Raw genomic sequence first — 18,803 nt, forward strand, 5'->3', positions numbered from 1 at the left:
GAAAGAAAACCCCAGATACGCACTGAAAACGGAAATCAACTGAGCAGAGTTTATAAGGACACGATTCAACCTGAACTAAACACACACACACGGTTCGGCACAGATGTTGTCTTTTCACTGTATGTTGGGTAATTCCTAGGGAGCGGAGGAAGGGGGGGGGGTGGAAAACGAGTAGAGATTCAGACCCTTGGCCGAAGAAACCACACATATATATATTATATTTTTTTTTAGGTTTTTTTTGTTTTTTTAAGCTCTTTACAAGCCCAATCCAGCAAAGGTAGGGGACGGGTGGCTCGTTTTGTTGTCCCCATCCTCCTCCTCCTGGCTCCGGGCTCAGGGGGGACACGAGCCCCCGCAGCTGACGCCGGCTTCGGCATCGGGGTCCGGCGCCCGTGGCATCCCAGGAGCCTTCTGTGGCTACAAGATCCCACCTCGGGGGGCGACCACCAGGCTCCTCCATCCTCTCCTCCTCTGATCCCCCCCCTCCCCGCCGCCGTCCCGGTGCCCACGGCCAAGCCCCGGGGCCAGGCGGGCACCTCTGGAGCAACACCAAATGGCACCTCTGTCCCTATCAAGACACACCATTATGTGAAGATCCATATAGAAATATGGATTGACAGACTTGACAAAAATGGTAGCTGATTTTTATTAGTCTAAGGCTAGTAGTTTAGCCATTTAAAATCCATTTCCCAAAAGAGGGGAAAAAAAACCTATTACGTTTTCTCTTCTTTAAAAATCCGTTAAGCCGTTGCTGCCAAAAGCAACATGTAAATGTTGGTGAAGGCAAAAGATTTCTAAAATTACCCAGCTATACGGTTATGGCCTTCATCACAAAGATAAAAGGTACATTTATTGTGCTGTCTCTCACCAGATTTAATTGGTAACTTTACAACATACTATATATTTGATGCTAGCAGGCAGACAGAATTAAAAACAGACTTTTTGACACTGTTTCTTTCCCCGTTCTTACAAAGTAGGGGACAAAGAAAAAAGGAAAATAAAAAATAAAATTAAAATAAAATAAAGGAAAAACTCATAACCCACTATAACACAGCGTTATCAGGAGACCTCGGGGGGTCCAAGCGCGAAAGTCCATCCCTGCCCGCAGCCCCTGCCCCGGGGCTGGCAGTGCCAGGGGAGTGTGGGGAGCAGTGTTCCTCGGGGCCCTCCAAATCTGCCTCTACAGTGTTAGTCCACGTGTTTAATGTCCTTTAAATTAGAAATAATGCCATGGCGGTGAGTGCCAAGTGCTCCTCTGTTACCAGTTCATCATGGAGTTTCTGTTGAGGGTCATGAAAAACACTTGGCTGCTTCCTCCGGATCTCACCGACGCAAAAAATACCTGTTTGGAAGCAAAAGAACCTTATTAATAACTTTTGTTATTGTAAGAAAAAGTCTGGTAATTGTCTCGGTGACAATTAACCACGGGGTGAGCTGCAGGAATTTTATGCAGACCCATCCTTGTCCTGTTCCCAGTTTTCCGTGGAGCTCAGGGTCGGAGATAACGCACGCAAGGCTCAGATCAAATCCAAGCACTTATTAGTGAACACGGTAATAAAACCTCCCTCGCTATCACTACCAAAGAGAGCAAGGTTTGGAATGCCTTAAAAATACCAAGTTTATCACATTTTACTGCCACGACACCATTTATTATGCAAGATTAATAAGAACTGCTGTCAGTGGTTTGGATCTTGCTAAACGTTAACCATTTGGGTCAATATCTGCCTCGGTTTGATATGGTTTTCTTCAGGAAAGTTAGTCCTGGTATTTCAGCTGTTCCTGAAAGTAAAGCTCAGGAAAACTACTTTCCTTCATTATGCTCAAAGGACAGAAACGTATCAGGACTCTGTATGAAGATTATGATTTTTGGTGCTTCTCTCAGGAGCCACCAGCACTTGACCCCAACGGGAGTCTTAAAAAATAAGTTATAATTTGCAAATATTGAAGGGGGCAGACTGAAGCCTCTATCCTTTTTAAAACAAAAAAAAATAATTCAATCTTCACATGATTTTCATCGTGACCCATTTCTGCAGAAAGAGGAACACCCATATTTAGTATTTCAAACCCAGCAGCAATCAGTTGATTCCAGTATTTTAGAAAGAATGAGGAAGGTGTTTTTCACCCATTTTCTTAGAAAAGGAAAGAAAAATCAATAGAAGCAAACCAGAAGAACAACCCTTTGAAAAATTAGTATAAAACCTGCAGAGTCAAGTACTCAAAGTTAGAAAAAAGCAAACTAGGGGCATGTGGGCAACTTAAATTCAGCTTCTTGGGCAGCTTCCCATGATCTACTCAATTGCAGGGTTAGGATACACGTTTGCTGCAGAGCTCCAGCCTAACTCCACGCAACATGTAGAGCAACGCTTGACTAATGAACAGCTGTTCAATAAACTGATAGTGGCCTCAAACCTTATTTATTGCACGTTATTAAACCCTGCTCTGGGCACAGAGCAACCAGTTTCTTCATGTGTTTCGTGACTGTGCTCGTTACAAAAGAACTCCCTGCTGCATAGTCCTCATTTCTCTTGGTGAAACCTTGTGAGATGAAATGCCAACAGCAGAAACAGACCTTGGTGTTCAAGCATCTCCAAATACTCCTTTTCCTCCAGCAATTTCTCCTCCCCTCATGCCCTACACCCCTTGGTCCATCAGCAACACCCATGGCAGGGGTCATCTACGTGACAGCCACATTCCCCATGCAACCCTGCTGCCCTTCCAGAGCACTATTTATCAATGCTATCCACAAAAAAAAGATGGGGCTCCATGGAGAAAATAGTTTATGACACATCAAAATAAATGCATCATCATCAGCCTCAATAGTTAATGCTGAGATGCAAGACTAAAAAATGGGGCTCCATGGAGAAAATAGTTTACGACACATCAAAATAAATGCATCATCATCAGCCTCAATAGTTAATGCTGAGATGCAAGACTTGGGAGAAAGTCAAGCCAAGTCAATCTCAGATCTCAGTGAGAGGTAGAAAAGATCTTGTCCATCTTCCCACCACAGGCTGTGGTCTGCATCCACCGGAGAGAATTAATTGGGAGTGGGTTTACAGGCGCTGCTTATTAAACAGGATCTTCAGATTAATTATTAACCTTGAGATAAACCCGATTTAAAGTCTAAAAGTAGCTAAGAGCTGTAGCTTAAAGCATGGAGAGAAGCTTGGTAGTGGACTTACCTTATCGTTTCTCTCACATAGAAACTTTAACCTTTGAGCTCTCTTGTGCATAAATACTCCGTCCAAATGTCCCGTCTCCACTGAACGGATTTCAATCGCTTTCTCTCCCCAGCCCATTATTTGATTGGAATGAATGTAGGCTGTCAAAAGGAAGCGTTTGGTAGGTGTTACAACAGTGCGTTGAGCTAAATATTATGCCAAGGGGCAGAGAAGCTCTCATCAGCCCTTATTCAAAGCCCGTGTGGATCAACAGCAGAGCTCTGACTGCTGGAGGCACAGGCAGCCAGGCACGTGCCTGTGGGGATAAGAGCCTTTACGGAGCACTTTTCATCCAGAAATTGCTGAGTAATTTAAACACAAGAAGTATCACTTCCTCGGATTTATGTGGGTGAGGAGCTGGGCAGTGTGTGAGTTGTGGAGCCGAGCAACCTGGTGCTCCCAGCTCCGCACCCAGCCCCTCTTCCACCCAGCACAGTGTCCCACCAGTACCACAGCTTATATTTTCTTATACTTAAGATGAGCTGGAGCTCAAATCTTCAAGATTGCTCTTACTCCACATGACCAAACTGTAAAAATTTAGCAATTGCCTGTCTTATCCGGCTGAGAGAAATCTCCTTTGATAAACGAAAGCCCAAAAGCTCAGCATCCGCGACTCCTCATCTTACTTGTCATTTGTATTTTATGGAGGTGAAGAGGAAGGGTTGACCTACCCACGGAAGTAGGCATTTCTCCCCACTGGAGCACCACGTCTTTAGTTATCCGTCCGTAGGTGTTCACATACACGCCCTCGTCCTCGTAGCACACAAGCATCTCCATCCCGTCTGTTTTAGGCAGGATGACAATGGCGTGAGGAGTGATATTGCCCTGAATCTGCAGTTAAAATAAACCCTGAAAGTCAGAATTGCATTGAATGGGGGAAGGGGAAAGGGGAAGGGAGCAGAGCCTCAGAAAAGCAAAACCTCAAACCACCCCTCCCTCGATTCAACAAACAGGCGCTTGGCTTTCAGAGATAAGCTTGAAGGGGAATAAACTGTGGTGTTTACCCTACCATCAAAGCTGTCTGATACCTCAAGGATAGACAGGTTCAGCAATTATAGAGAGATCACAACATAAACGCCCCCAAGACTGACGCCTGACACTTGGCTGTAACACAAATCAGCACTGCTGCTGACTGCTGACTCCATCTCTTATTCAAATTAAGGCAAATAGACCCAGAATATTACAGGTGGCCCTAGGGAGAAAATATTCCCATTTTTTAGCAATCTGGCTCTACCTCCAAGGGCAGCTCTCCACCTGTGTCTGCCCTTCCATAGCTAAGACAACACAAAACCATCCCAAATTACCCCAGTATTTTCTCCCTGCACTTCTTGCCAGCTCCCGCAGAGGAGGTTCTGCTCCTCAGATGAGATTCTGTAATTCCTGGATTTGATTTAGTGATAGTTTCTCTTAGACCAGTTTCTCATGCTGCTTGGAGGACGGAGCTTAAATAAGCCAACAAGAAAATCCTCATCTACAGTATTTTTCATAGCACTGGTTCTCTCTGGAAATAGCTGATGGACTTGAGAGAGGTCCTGTGGTGAGTCCCAGCTGTCAGGGAATTTGGGATTTTGGGCTACCCTCCCGAAACCTTCACCTTGGAAAACTGTGCTGCCTCAGCAGAAACAAGTGTTGGTGAGCACGTCTGGGACACCACGCAATAGGGCAGTGCCCTGGGCATCCAGCTCTTGGTTGGGTCTATGCTGTCCAACAAGCAAGAACCTGGTTTCATGGTATCTTGCCCTACAGAGACCTCCACGCAGTGTACTGGAAGATTCTCCTTTCTGTGGGACATTAAACCTTAAACCTGACTGCTTGGGCACGAGGACAGAAGTGAATAATGAACGTGAAGTATGTGATACCTCCGAGTCCTCTTTAAGCCAGTACCAATAAGGATGGCACTGGAGAACGTCATACCTGTGGGCAAGATGTCACCTGACTGGTCACCATTTCTGAGCCCACCAAAGGCCCATCCAAACCTTGCTGGTGACCTGCACTAGTCATGCAGCAGCACTCCCCCGTGTACTCACGTGAGATGGTATATAGATGTCATAGGAGTTCCCAGAATCTACATCAATCACATGGAAACCAGTGTGTGATCCAAAGATGACCTTAAGTCTCTGACCCTCTTCTACAGTGAGATCCACGAGCAACGGCTTGTGCTGGAGATCTGCAAAAGACTTTTATAATCCCTCCAGTGAGTATCACAGAAAACCAACAAATCCCCATAGCAGCAGCCTGACATGGTTTTGAAATCATATTTGTTTGACTGTTTTTCCTACTAAATATGTGGTTGTTTATATTTCTGTCTCCCTGTTTCCATTCAGATGCCTCCAAAGGTATTACCCACTTGCTCCAGACATCCCAGCAAATAAGTGCTCACCCTTGCCAGCTCTTTTCCCCCAGGAACCCAAGGCCAGCCTAAGGATTTTGTCTCTAAAGGAAGGTGACAGCTCAGTTTTACAGAGTGGGCATCCAGCCAGCATGTAGGACTTCCCCTGTGCCAGTGCTGCTCTGGGTAACAACCCCAAAGTCTGCAGAGACCTGTGACCACCCATCTCCCCTCTCAGCAGGGATCACTGCTCTGGTTTGGGCAGCTGAAATGAGTCAGATCAGCAAAGACCTATTGATCCTTGTCCTATCTAACCTGCTGGATGCAGGCTGGGACCACCTCCCTGGCATGGACTGATCCAGGACACAGTATCTCTCCATGGCTTAGGTCTTCAGCAGGAGGGTGAAAGACCCCCCAGGGAGAGAAAAGGGCTCCTGCCTCTCTGTGCAAGGACCACTCTGATTCCTGCCAGGGAAAAGCAGTGGGTGGCATTTCCCATCATCCCAACACATCCCTGCCTACAAGGCAAGAAAAGGATGCTCAGCACCCCCAGGGCTGGAGAAGCAGCACCAGGAGCACTAACCAGCATCCTCACCAGAGTCCGCCGAGGCTGGATCCCAGGCTGTTTTAATGCTGCTGAGCTCTCCATGTCACTGAGCCCATTTATTCTGGCTTTTGTTCAGAAAAAAAAAACTCCGCCGAGGCTGGATCCCAGGCTGTTTTAATGCTGCTGAGCTCTCCATGTCACTGAGCCCATTTATTCTGGCTTTTGTTCAGAAAAAAAAAAGCAAATGTGACCTAATACTGAATAAGCCCATTTGTGCTGGAAGGACGCAAAACGAGATTACTCAGCATGAATGTCTCCAGAAGGCACTGCCCCTTGTGACTTGTCTCTGCACACAGATTCGGATGAAAAGTGCTTTAAAGTGCTAAGTACAAAATACCCGTTGGCAGGTTAAGGAGGAGAAAGGTCTCACTGAAGGAAATCGAGGTAGATGAAAAGGGAGAGCAAAAAAGACAGAAAGAACGGGCCATTCTCCTGGACTTTCTGTCTTGAAACAGAATCCACGCTGGAGAAGTGGAGAGGACCTTGCAAAATGAAGATGGAAAATAACGCCAACCTGGTTTTGCACTGTATGTGAAAAACTAGTCAGAGGTTAAAAAAAAACCCCCACAACTAAAAAAAAAAAAAACACCCCAAACCACCAAAAACCCCAACTCAATTTTACTCATGGACATTTGGTCAGCTTTCTGCAAACTTCCCGAGTAAAGCCTGCCAGCATGAGCTAATATTAATGCTTAATTGCTAGCCATAAGCAGAATGTATTCCATCTCCCACACCTGCCAGGGATTCTGAGCATCTCAGCGACGTAAGCAAGAAGCTTTTCTGCTCTGCATAGTACAGGAATCTCGTGTATATACAATTGCAGAGTGTATTTTGGCTAAAAGACCAACATACCTTAAATGCCATAAACTTGTGATATGGTTTAGGAGCCCAAGCGTAGATCTCTACAGCATTCTTTAAGGCAATCACCAAGAATTTGATCCTTTCATATTTCACTAAAATGAAAATAAAGTCAATTAAAACAAAACATTCACTTGCTTTCCAACAAGACTGAACAACTCATCTACAGGAACAGCTCGTGCTGTCTCTCTGTTGGTTCTTATTTGGTAAAGTGTCCACCTGATACATCTAGATGAATACCAAAGATATTTATCAAGAGGATGGGGCCAGTCTTTTTTCAGTGGTGCCCAGGGACAGGACAAGAGGAAATGGGCACAGACTTGAACATAAACATGAGGAAGAACTTCTTTACTTTGAGGGTGGCAGAGCCCTGCAAGAGGCTGCCCAGGGAGGTGGTGGAGTCTCCTTCTCTGGAGACATTCAAAACCCGCCTGGACACGTTCCTGTGCAACCTGCTCTGGGTGGATCTGCTCTGGCAGGGGGTTGGACTAGATGATCTCCAGAGGTCCCTTCCAACCCCATGTCATTCTGTGACTCCGATAACTTAAAAGAAATCGTCAGGTCAGATCTAAGACTAGAGAACAAAAAGGCATCTCTTCAGACACTTTTTTGCCCAGAAAGGCCACTCACCGACTTTGTAGTGGATGCATCCCTCCAGGTCCCCGACCGTGATCCAGCCCTGCTTCTTCTCCACTTCAGGGTCGTTGTGTAGAATCCTGTTTCTCAGCCAGGAGAGATAGTACACGCGCAGCTTGTTCTTCTTTCCTGTTGGCAAAGGAAACCTCTCTGTCAGAGCAGCACATGTGGGCACGGGAAATGGTGAGATTTCAGTGCTTATTTTCACTCAGAAGATGATAAAAAGTTTGTTTCACGATGAAGTTGAAAACTGTAGTTTACTTGTTGTGTTTTGTTTTTCTTGGGGAAAAAAGGTGCGGAAAGCAGAGCTTTCTAGACTGCGGGTGGATGTTGGAAGAGCCAGGTTCTTGCTTCCTGCAGGCTGGAAAGGTTCCTTTTCCTATAAATCAGTGTTCACAGAGAGATGGTCGGGCACAACGGGGCTGTGACCCCAGCTCTCTTACAGCTCAGGCCTTACCCAACCCCTCAGCTACCTGCTTCTTTTCCTCTCTTCTCCTTCATACCACATTAATTCCACCCTGGAGCTGAGCCACGAGCTCCTCTGTCTGCGACAGGCTCCGTTATTTGCTGATAATCCCCGTGCCAGGCTCTGCAATGCTGAGGGGCTGCCAAATTCCTGCAACGCCTCTTGGATGGCTGTGACCTGGCTATAAACCTCCCTGCAAAGCCCCTGCTGCAGGGATGGGACACAGCTTGCACTGAGGCTGGTGGCAGAGGACCCAAACCATGAACCAGGGGCTCTGTCTGCTGGTGGGTTTCCACAGGTCCCCAGGGGCTTGTCCTCAGCACTGTCTCAGGGGTTGGGGAAGCGCTCCCCCCATATTCATCTTCCACCCCTTCTTCCTGCAGCTCTATCCCCAAAACCACAGGGCAGCTGCTGAGCAAGGGAAATGATGAAGCAGCATTTTCTAAAAGCTCTACCTGAACGGAGGGAGCAGGAATTTGTCAGTGAATGCAGAGTGAGGCCTGGGGGGGTGTTGGACAACGTGGAAATAAATGAAAGGATGATAGGAAGTTTTCAAGGAAGGACAAAAAGAAGTTTTCGAGGCCATGTTGGATGGAGCTTGGAGCAACCTGATCCAGAGGGAGGTGTCCCTGGAACTTGATGATCTTTAAGGTCCCTTCCAACCCAAACCATTCTACAATTCTGTATCAAGCAATTTTCCTAACAAACATTTCTCTCGTTGTCCCCTGTGAACTTCACAGGGCAGCCATCAGCAGGAGAGGACTCTGTCCCAGCTCCACCACCCGTGTGCTTCACAGAGCTGCTCTGCAGGGAGGGTGCTGGGTGCTCTCCTGGGAGCTTGGACTACGGAGTTTTTGCTTTTTTTTTGGGCCAGAAATCACCTATGAGCCAGATTTGAGAGCTCCAGAGCTCCCAGCTGAACCCAAGGACAGTGACCAGCCCATGGCCCTCATGATGCTTGGGGACACCCTGAGCACAGCCATCATCTGAGCTGGAGCCCTGAAGCCATCGTTCATGGCTCCCTTGGCCAGAGCCAAACAGACCCAAAACCAGAGCTTGCTGCCCTATCAAGCCGTGACTACCTGCTCCTTGCTGGGGTCTCTGTCCTGTGTCCAGCACCTTCCCTGCTAAAGGAGGATGGAGCATTGCAGATGAAGAAGAGCAAGCAGATGACGTGAGCAAATTGCTCTCAGAGGCATTCCTGCAGATCTAGCACCTTTGATTCTGGAATAAAGCACCTCCAGCTCCCCTGGGAGGTTCCCTCTGACACTGGAAGGCAAGTTTTGTCTGAGCTGGAACAGCTTGGGTCATATGGCTGAGGAGGTGAATGATGGGGTGAGAGCATGAGAGTCATACCTGATATTGTCACGAGGACATTTAGGCCCTCGAGTACGTCCATCTGTTGAAATCTCCGTCTGTTGATGAGGTTGTAGACCTTCCCTTGCCCACTTCGATCCAGCAGCATCAGGCCGTTTTCTGTGCCCACCAGCAGATTCACACCTGAAGAGGAGAGGGGAATGGGCACCGGGAGCCATGGCTGCTCCCATGGACAACAACTCAAGGACAACACCTCAAGGACAACACCTCAAGCTCCTCTCTGCTACCACTGCAAGTGTGACCAATCCCAGTTAAGGCTGGGATCTTCCCATGAACATAAAAAGTCACTCTTACAGCACAGGGACTCAGGGACATTAGCTTTGCTATGATGGAGAAGGGGACAACCAGAGGCAGGGGCTCGGTTCTGTGATGACACATTCATATTTCATCACCAGCCCCAAATTCTGGAGAGCTTTGCCCAGGGCACGGTGTGATAAGGGGCTTACCCCACAAAGCAGCACAGAGAATCTCTGAGTTGAAGCGCTTCTTGTATTTCCGGATCTCCGGGGTGTCGCTGTGGGGACGGATGTTGGTGGGGTTGACGTTCACCACCGAGATCTTCCGGGCTTCGTTCAGCTTGGCCTGCTCCTGTCTGAGCAGCTCGCTGGTGAACAGGGCTTGTAAGGAAACACAGTAAAACAGCGAGGTGTGATGGATTAATTCCTTGCCCAGGACGGAGAAGGGGACAACCAGAGGCAGGGGCTCGGTTCTGTGATGACACATTCATATTTCATCACCAGCCCCAAATTCTGGAGAGCTTTGCCCAGGGCACGGTGTGATAAGGGGCTTACCCCACAAAGCAGCACAGAGAATCTCTGAGTTGAAGCGCTTCTTGTATTTCCGGATCTCCGGGGTGTCGCTGTGGGGACGGATGTTGGTGGGGTTGACGTTCACCACCGAGATCTTCCGGGCTTCGTTCAGCTTGGCCTGCTCCTGTCTGAGCAGCTCGCTGGTGAACAGGGCTTGTAAGGAAACACAGTAAAACAGCGAGGTGTGATGGATTAATTGTATGTACCCCTACTGTCGGTTTGGTTTTTTTTAATAGGAAGACAATATTTGGTGTATTTTCTATGTCATCGCTCTGTTGCGAGCTATTAGTTTGAAGAGGGGTCATCAGGATTTTCTCATGAGTTGGAACCACCACCAAACCCATCAGCGGGGGATGTCCCTAGACCTCCAGCCCTGCCTACCCAGCTGACCAGCACTATTTTCTGCCCACATCCAGCCATTTTCAATGACTGCTCAGCAACTACTAGCTTTTTGGAGTGATTTCCACCTCCCAGTTCTGCCAGGAACATTTCTCCCAGCTGCCTGGGCAGACAGGTGGGTGGATTTCTGCTGTTCCCTGTTTTCTCCTGGACCTTTCTGGTAGCATTTTACTGGTGAGGGAGAAGAAGTTGGATCGAAGCTGAAGAGCACAAGGATGCAGACACAGGCAATGTTTGGACAAGACTAAGTGAAACGTAGAAGAGGTTCAGTGGGGTTATTCAGGCTCCATGGCCTGGTTTCCAAAAGGCTCTCCCCTCTCAAACTAGCCCCATTGCCTCCTACCAGTAGCAGATGACTCTTCATCCTCATCCTCATCTTCATCAGTAGGCGAGGTCTGATACACTCTGGTGTCCACAAAGGGGGTGAAAGAGGCTTTGGTGCTACTTCCCATACCATACTGGAAAATAAACAGCAAAGTGAGAGCTCAGAGCACAGAAATAACAATAATTTTGTGTGTGTTTATATGTAAGACTTTCTAATTAGCAGACCCAGTCCCCTACCCCTGCAGTGCCCTTTCCAAGCCGTCTAGGAACATTTGCTTCTCCTTCCCCATAACTGATCAGGAAAAAAAACCCAACACCAAACCAACATTAAATTGGATTTGTGAGTGCCCATGAGCAACAGAAAAGGAGAGGAGCAGGGCCTGGCTCTGCTCTCTTCTCACAGGCAGAAGCAGAGCGCAGCCACGAGACCGGTTAGCGGAGAAGCCCCAGGGCCAGAGGCAAAAGCCAACGCAAGTGAAAAAAACCAACTTCTCTGCCTTAAAAAAAGCCCACTCTGGGATGTCAGGTGCTCTTCCCACTCCCCCACCTCGCAGCCGAGGATGGGACCTTGGCAGGACGGCGCTGGGAGCCCTGGACCAGTGACCACCAAGATGATGCAGAGATGGAGAAGGTGGGACTGTTGCTTTCCTCGTGCCGAGCCAAACGCTACCTAGCACAGTCTGAGCAAAGATTTTACTTCAATGGGTCGTGGAAATCTATTTTAGGACCTGTAAAGCACAGGCAGGAGAGGTCGCACAGCCTCAATACTGCTCTGCTTTTACTGCCCGTTATCTAGGGGTTTACTGGGCTAAGCCCAAAGCATTGGTGCCCCCAGGAAAGTGGGAAAAGCCAGGTGTTTAGCAAAATGCCTATTTTTTGCTCTGTTGGGCTGTTATCGCTGCTCCCCACACCTATTGCTGAGGCAGGACCCAGCAATCACAGAACCACCGAATGGTTGGAAGGGACCTCTGATATCATCGAGTCCAACCTTAAAAAAAAATATAACAAAACCACAACACCCCATCACATCAAAGCCACCCACAAACCAACAATCTCAGGCACTTAATAACAAAACCATAACACCCCACCACATCACAGCCATCCACAAACCAACAATCTCAGGCACTAGAACATGCCCTGAAGAGCCATGTCTACACGTTTCTCAAATACCTCCAGGGATGGTGACTCCACCACCTCCCTGGACAGGCTGTTCCAGTGCCTGACCACCCTCTCAGTGAAGTAATTCTTCCTAATATCTAATCTAAACCTCCCCTGCCCCAACTCCAGACCATTTCCTCTGCTCCTGTCCTTATTCCCTTGGGAGAAGAGGCCAACCCCCACCTCTCTACACCCTCCTTTCAGGGAGCTGTAGAGGGCAATGAGGTCTCCCCTCAGCCTCCTCTTCTCCAAACTAAACATGCCCAGGTCCCTCAGCCTCTCCTCGTGAAGGTATCGCGGGGAATGTCACAGCCCATACTTTGCCAAGGGCACCTGGAGAGGAAAAAACTGCAACATCACATATTGCTTTCTTTTTAAAGCCATGGCTTCGTTAAGGCAGAAAACGAGGCTAAGACCTTCTCCCAAGCAAAAGGAAATCCTTGCCTTGGGAATCAAAGTGTTGTGATTTCCCCCCCTCGTTGAGCAGGTTATTTTTCCATCCAGGACACGCTTCACGCGTGACCCCCGTTAAGAGCTGTGACAGCAGCAAAACCCAAGAGGCTCTGCAGCAGCACCACTGCTCACATTTTACTTCCTCAGGACATTTTCCTTCCCTGAAACACATCTTCTTCAGCTTTCACATCACCAAGTCACCAGAGGCTGCTCCCCATGCCCAACGCCACCACCCCCATGGTGACAACTGCCATGGGTCAAGCCCATGCTGTGGGAACCCCACCGCCCTGGCACATCCATACCAAAACTGGGCTGGGCTGGTACCTGTCCTCTGGCAAGGTACAAAAAAACAAGGTTTAGGAGCAAAAACCCATGGGGTGTGGGAACACCCTCATGGCTTGGGACTTTCCTTGGTGGCACCGAGCAGGTTTTGGGGCTGGTGGGCACCTGGCGTCCATGCTCCGGGACATCCCGCTTCCCTCCCATCTCCACGTCCCAACAGCCTGCTTGTTTCCATAGAAAGGAGATGGGTTTCCAAAAAGTACAGGGTAACTGAGATCCAGGGAAAGAGTTAACAGCCTGTGGCAGGGAAGGCTGTGGGAACAGATACCACATTTCCATACACAGTATGGCCCTATTTATGTGCGCTTGTTACTTCATGCTTCTTCATATCCCAGAAATACACATTTTTTTCCTGCACTGAAGACTGCACTTCTTTTCCATGAAGCCCCAGATATTCAAGGAGGGGAAAACCTCAGTATCTAAAGGGATGCTTTCCAGCCGAGAGCCAGGTCCTCTCCGACAAATGCATTGCAAAGAAACCTTCATCCCAGCGCACCATTTATTTTCTTTGCTCACATTCAGCTATTCTCTCCCAAGAAGCTGGCATTTTGATAACTTACAAGTCCGCTACATAAATATTAATACCTCATCTTCCTCCATGTCCTGTTCAACCACCTATAAACCTCCCTGGTGGCCTACAGAGACAGCATCAAGCCACAGGATAAGGTCATGCTGGCCCCCTTCTTTTTGCCTGCAGCACCATGAGTCACCCGAAAGCCCGTGAGCTAAATCCCCAAGTTTCCACTTCCACCCACTCCTGGCTCAGCCAGCCCCAAAAGCACAGTTTTAGAAAGGGAAAAGGTCCTTCTTGGTTGGTATCCTACAAATGAATATATTTAAACCCAATCCTTGCCCGTGTTGAAGCAGTCCCAGGATGACCGCGGAAGGTGTTACTTTCAGGATCAACTCTCTCCTCACCACTTTTAAAGGCAACGAGGAAACGGAGAAAACCTTGAGGCCAAGCCACACACCATCTGTTCTTACATTATATCAATGCCCAATTCCAAGCAAGTTTTATTTTTATGCTGCTAGTAAAAGCAAACCATAAAATGAGTACATAATTTCTATCAAAGAGAATAAGATGACAGAACTTTTGGTGTACAGCCAGCAAAATGAAAAGGAAAAAATTAAATAAAATAGCTTATTTAGCACCAAATGGGTTCATTTCTCATGGGAAGAAAGAGAACTATATGCCTGATTCTGACAGCTGGTGATGGTAAGAAAGAAACACCAAATCCCTTGTCTTGTATGTCACATCTTGTACTTTCTAGGACTCTTTACACCTTATACCCTGTTAATGTTCAATCGTGTCCCTGTAAAACAGCTACCAGGGTGAAATACTTTGCCATGACTGGAGAAACACACGATTATAAAGCTCTGCAGATTTTTGCTAGCCTGAAGAACGATCCAGACTTTTGTTGGCTTTGCTTTTTGCTAACCTTTTGAGTCACACTAAGTATCAGAGATGGCACAGGTGGAAGCTGCATCCCGTTGAAGTTAATGGCATTGCTGGCTCTCGAAATTTTCTCCTGTTCCCAAGTGCCAAAAGAACATATGGGTCTTTTACATCAGTTGGCAGCACTCAAGCCATCACCACCAAAGGTCGAGCTGGTGGGTGTATTAAGAAGACTTCATACACATTTCTACCACCAGCTGTAGATCATAGAATCATAGAATGGTTAGGGTTGGAAGGGACCTCAAAGATCATCTAGTTCCAACCCCCCTGCCCTGGGCAGGGACACCTCCCACCAGACCAGGTTGCTCAAGGCCACATCCAGCCTGGCCTTGAACACTTCCAGGGATGGGGCATCCACAGCTTCTCTGGGCAACCTGTTCCAGTGTCTCACCACCCTCATAGTAAAATATTTCTTCCTGAGATCTATGTAGCAATAACCCATCAGATTCCCTTCGACTTCCACTACACTCACCCATGCGGACCAGAAAGAGAGAAAGAGAGACGAGCAAGAAAAGCCAAGGTTGGAAAGCAGGAAAGCCCCTTTACAGGGCAGAGAGGTGTTAATACTTGTTTAAAAGCGATGCAAAGGAGAAGGAGGAGACCCCCAACCCCCAACCCCGGCCACCACCACCTACTTCAGGCACCGAGTCCATGTCCTGTGCATGCGTGGAGACTCGCCCCAGGGCCTCGGTCGGCGTGCCCGCCGGCGAGTGGCTTTGCTGCACCAGGTCAGGCAGATTGATGTGACCTGCAAAGCCATTGCTGGCTGCGTGGCCAGAACGCTTTTTTTCACCAGAGGTCTGCAGAGACACAAGGCATGAGGAAGAAAGAGAAAGGGGGGGGGTGGTGGAGAGAGGGGAGGAAAAAAAAAAAAAAAGAAGAAAAAAAAGAATTACCTGACAACACATCAAAGAAATTAAACTTCTTCTGTTTCTGGTTGCCATCCATCATATTTTTGAGCATAAAATTTGCATTACAGAAAAAAAAAAAAGAGAAAAAAGAAGAGAAAAATACCCAAACAAAACCAAGCCGTTGGCAGTCCCCCAGTTCCCAGAGCAAGCGAAGGAGAAGGACCCTCTCTGTTCTTTCCATCCCCATGCAATCTGGCAAGCAGGAGACCAGCCCACCCCCTCCAACCCCCAAAGAAATAAAGACAGGATTAATCACAAAGTCAACACGGAGTAATTAGCCACGTTACAGCGAGAGAAGCCTGATCATCGTCGTTTTGAGACAAGGAACGTAGGGCAGATTCTGCTCTTGCCACTATGGGTGCAAACCCCATGGCCAGCTCTTCTTCCACGTGGCCACCAGCCACGGTGACAGCAGAATCTGACCCCTGGATCAGCGTTAGCCTTAATGGCTTTGCACAGCTACGGCGGCGAGTAGCCCGACTGCAAATGCCAACACAGCCCCTGTGGCATGTTTCTGTGACCCAAAACAGCAGTGAAGAGTGGCAGCATCAGCAGAACATCAGCAGAACATCAGCAGAACGATGGGCATCTCGCTCTGCACACAAGGTTCCCAGGGCTTCCCCGGGGCTCCCCTTCTTCTCCATCCCCACCTCGAGCAAGGCAGGTGCTGGGAAGTTTCTCCCTTCCCTGTTTATCGTTTTGAGGTATTTGCCATTTTGATGAATCCCACCTACCTGGAGCACATCAAGGAGATCATTACAGAGCCTTGCCCATTTACTGGGATTAGTGGAAAACTTCCTCTGAACAGGCTCACCTAGTTTCTGACCAGTCCTGACAACATTTATCTTTTGATCACTCGTTACCATCACCTTCAAACACTTGGCCACCCCACCAAAGAGTGAAAAGCCCTTTGACCAAAGCCCCTTCTCTCTTTCAAAGTTGCATTGATTTTTTTCCCCTTCAACATGTGAACATTTCATACAAACAAAATTAAGAACTAAAATGCTGCTCAAGTCTAGTTTGCATGTAATCTAAACATTCCTGCTTTACAACTGTTGACTCCAAACTCCCCTCCCTCCTTCTCCTCTCCCATCCACCTCCTTTACAAGCCCACAGGAGCGTGACTCCCCTGTTTTACTGACTGCCAGGGTCACCAGGAGACCCACTACCCATCTGTGTTTCCAGCAGCATCCCCAGTGTGTTCCAGCAACTGGGAAACCCAGAAACACTGGGGGAAGATCTTCCACAGCCGCCTTCTGCCTCACTCCTGCAGTACCATCCATCAGCATGGCTCCCACCGCAGCCTCACCTCTGCGATGCCGGAGCTGGGGATGGGGGGTCACATCCAGGTGGGATGCCCAGGGTGAGTGCAGGATGGCTGGCTAGTGGGGATGGGGGGGTTGGACCTCCCTGAGCACAACCAGCCCCTGGAAAAGCCTCCAAATGCTCTACAAACACATCTCTGATGGTTACACGGCGGCAAAGGTTGGGAAGAAGAGGGGAAAACTTTGGGCCAGGTTCCAAGTGTGTTAACGAAATGCTGTAAATTGGAGATCATTTCCGCTGCCTGGAGCTCTTGTGGGATTTGGGCAGCATCATTTGTAGGAGCATCCTCCCCGCCGTGCCCTGGGCATGACTATTCACTGCTGTTTGTAGTTCTGAGAAACATCTGCACTTGTCACATTTGCTCCGAGTGTAAATTGCATTAGGAGAGCACTAACGAGCACAATTTACTCCCTCGTTTTGTGTTCCGGACACACAGCACTGTCAGTTTTTGTGCTTACATGGGCAAAACCTCCTGAAGATGCTCCATGGAAATATTCGTTTTGCAACTTACCTCCCTCACCATTAAAGTCCCTTCCCTTGAAATATTGCTAAACGTATCTGCATGGGAAGTCTCCAGCCCGTGGGTTGTCACCATTCCCATGTTGTACGGCTCATTGCTTCCAGGAATTCCTGTTGGTCTGAGGACAGAATGGGAAAGCATTAATGACAGAAATTTCTTATGCTAAATTAGATGAAAAATCCTCTAATCCAGCCTTGTTTTAGTAAGGGTAAGCCTTTGTATCTCACAGCATGAAAAAGTAGAAAATATATCAATTTAAAAGCACAGGGAAATTACTTAGGTTGTCAAAAATACAGGACCCAGTTGATACACTACCCATAGAGCACAGAGACCAAAGAGAAGAGCCCTTCTCATCCCAAGGTGCCCTGAGAGCAGCCACTGATGAACAGGCATTGAGGACTTGCAGTCCTGCTCTACCTTATATCATTTTTTCTACTTAAGGAAGTTTAAAAAAGTAATAATTCACTCCCTTTATTCCCCATCTCAAGCCCTGAGAAGGAAGCAGTGCATCAGAGCATCCGATGACGAGAGCCAACAATGGAGGGGATGGGGTTTGGAGAAGGTGCTGGCAGGAGGACAAGTTGCGTCCTGTCTTTCTCTGCTGTAGCCCAAACCCATGATTTCGCCTTGACTTTATTTCTGTGCTCCTACATCAAGAGAGAGGCTGGAATTTATTCTCAAACGCGTTAAATTTTAGGACTGCCTGAGAGTGGGGGGCGTCGCAGGTGGTGAGCAGCCACCGTTATTTTATTACTACATTCTTAGCAGACCAGCTGCTTAAATGTAATTCAAATCAACCCAAAAGCAAATGATGAAGCACCTCTGGATTACCCAGCCCTGTGCGCTGGAAAACGCCAATGGTGTTACGAAGATGTTGCTGATGAATCCTGTTAGTTGGCATTTAAACGCCGTACCAACTGTTTAGCTTTCCATTAATATGAATTAATTTACTCTTTAACACGTCATCCCCACGCACACCTACTCAGCAATGCCCAGAGGTTGGCCCTGGTAGAGTGAAAAGCCAAGGCAAGGCTGCCTTAATCAAGGGCGTTACTCCTTTAATGCAAGATGCGACCCCTGGGGGACCCCAAGGTAGGACCAGCTCGATGATGGGTCCTCACCTGCATCGTACCAAACATACAACTGGATGGGCATCACCCCAAATAACAGCATGCCACACTTCTGTGGCACCTTTCACCCGAGGAGCTCGCGCCTTCCTACCATTAGCTCTTCAACACCGCCAAAGGATGGGAAAATAACACGGTTATTCCAGTTTTAGAAATAGGAAAGCAGAGACAAAGGATTTTTTGTGTTGAGTTTGAGACCATATGGTGAGTGAAAGAATGGCTGTGGCAGCCCTGAGGTCCCAAATTTCATCGGCATGCAGTTTCCATGTCATCCTGCAAGAAATCCCTGGATGTGGGGAAGAGCTGGCGTGCACAGCCCAGAGCAGAGGGAGCCGAAGGGAGTCATCATAGTCTTCAGGTGGAGAAAAGGTTATCTACAGAGGTGGAAGGAGTAAATGGTCCCTCCTATCCACTGGGACACAAAGGGATGGATGGGCTTATCCTGCAGCAGGAGAGACACGGACAGAGCTGGAATGAAGAGCAG

The 18,803-nt window shown here is 48.0% G+C and overlaps 1 protein-coding gene across 8 annotated transcripts in view; it reads right to left on the reverse strand.

Moving 5' to 3' along the window:
* Positions 1-231: 231 nt before the first annotated feature.
* The window catches only part of TNIK (TRAF2 and NCK interacting kinase), a 156,736-nt gene continuing 138,164 nt past the window's right edge, over positions 232-18,803 (reverse strand). For 7 of the 8 annotated variants that reach the window (XM_014938823.1, XM_014938822.1, XM_014938821.1 and 4 more), the window contains 11 exons: positions 17,184-17,310; positions 15,071-15,235; positions 11,046-11,160; positions 10,286-10,456; positions 9,474-9,617; positions 7,646-7,780; positions 7,010-7,110; positions 5,249-5,398; positions 3,893-4,052; positions 3,183-3,322; positions 232-1,342 (listed from right to left, as the gene is read on the reverse strand). In XM_014938823.1, coding sequence (XP_014794309.1) covers positions 1,259-1,342; positions 3,183-3,322; positions 3,893-4,052; positions 5,249-5,398; positions 7,010-7,110; positions 7,646-7,780; positions 9,474-9,617; positions 10,286-10,456; positions 11,046-11,160; positions 15,071-15,235; positions 17,184-17,310 — 1,492 coding nt within the window. In that variant the 3' untranslated portion in view covers positions 232-1,258. The remainder of the gene's footprint in view (positions 1,343-3,182; positions 3,323-3,892; positions 4,053-5,248; positions 5,399-7,009; positions 7,111-7,645; positions 7,781-9,473; positions 9,618-10,285; positions 10,457-11,045; positions 11,161-15,070; positions 15,236-17,183; positions 17,311-18,803) is intronic. The other variant, XM_014938820.1, reaches the window with a different exon arrangement.

The sequence above is a fragment of the Calidris pugnax genome, unplaced genomic scaffold (genome assembly GCF_001431845.1).
Source record: "Calidris pugnax isolate Ruff unplaced genomic scaffold, ASM143184v1 scaffold52, whole genome shotgun sequence".
Lineage (NCBI taxonomy): Eukaryota > Metazoa > Chordata > Aves > Charadriiformes > Scolopacidae > Calidris > Calidris pugnax.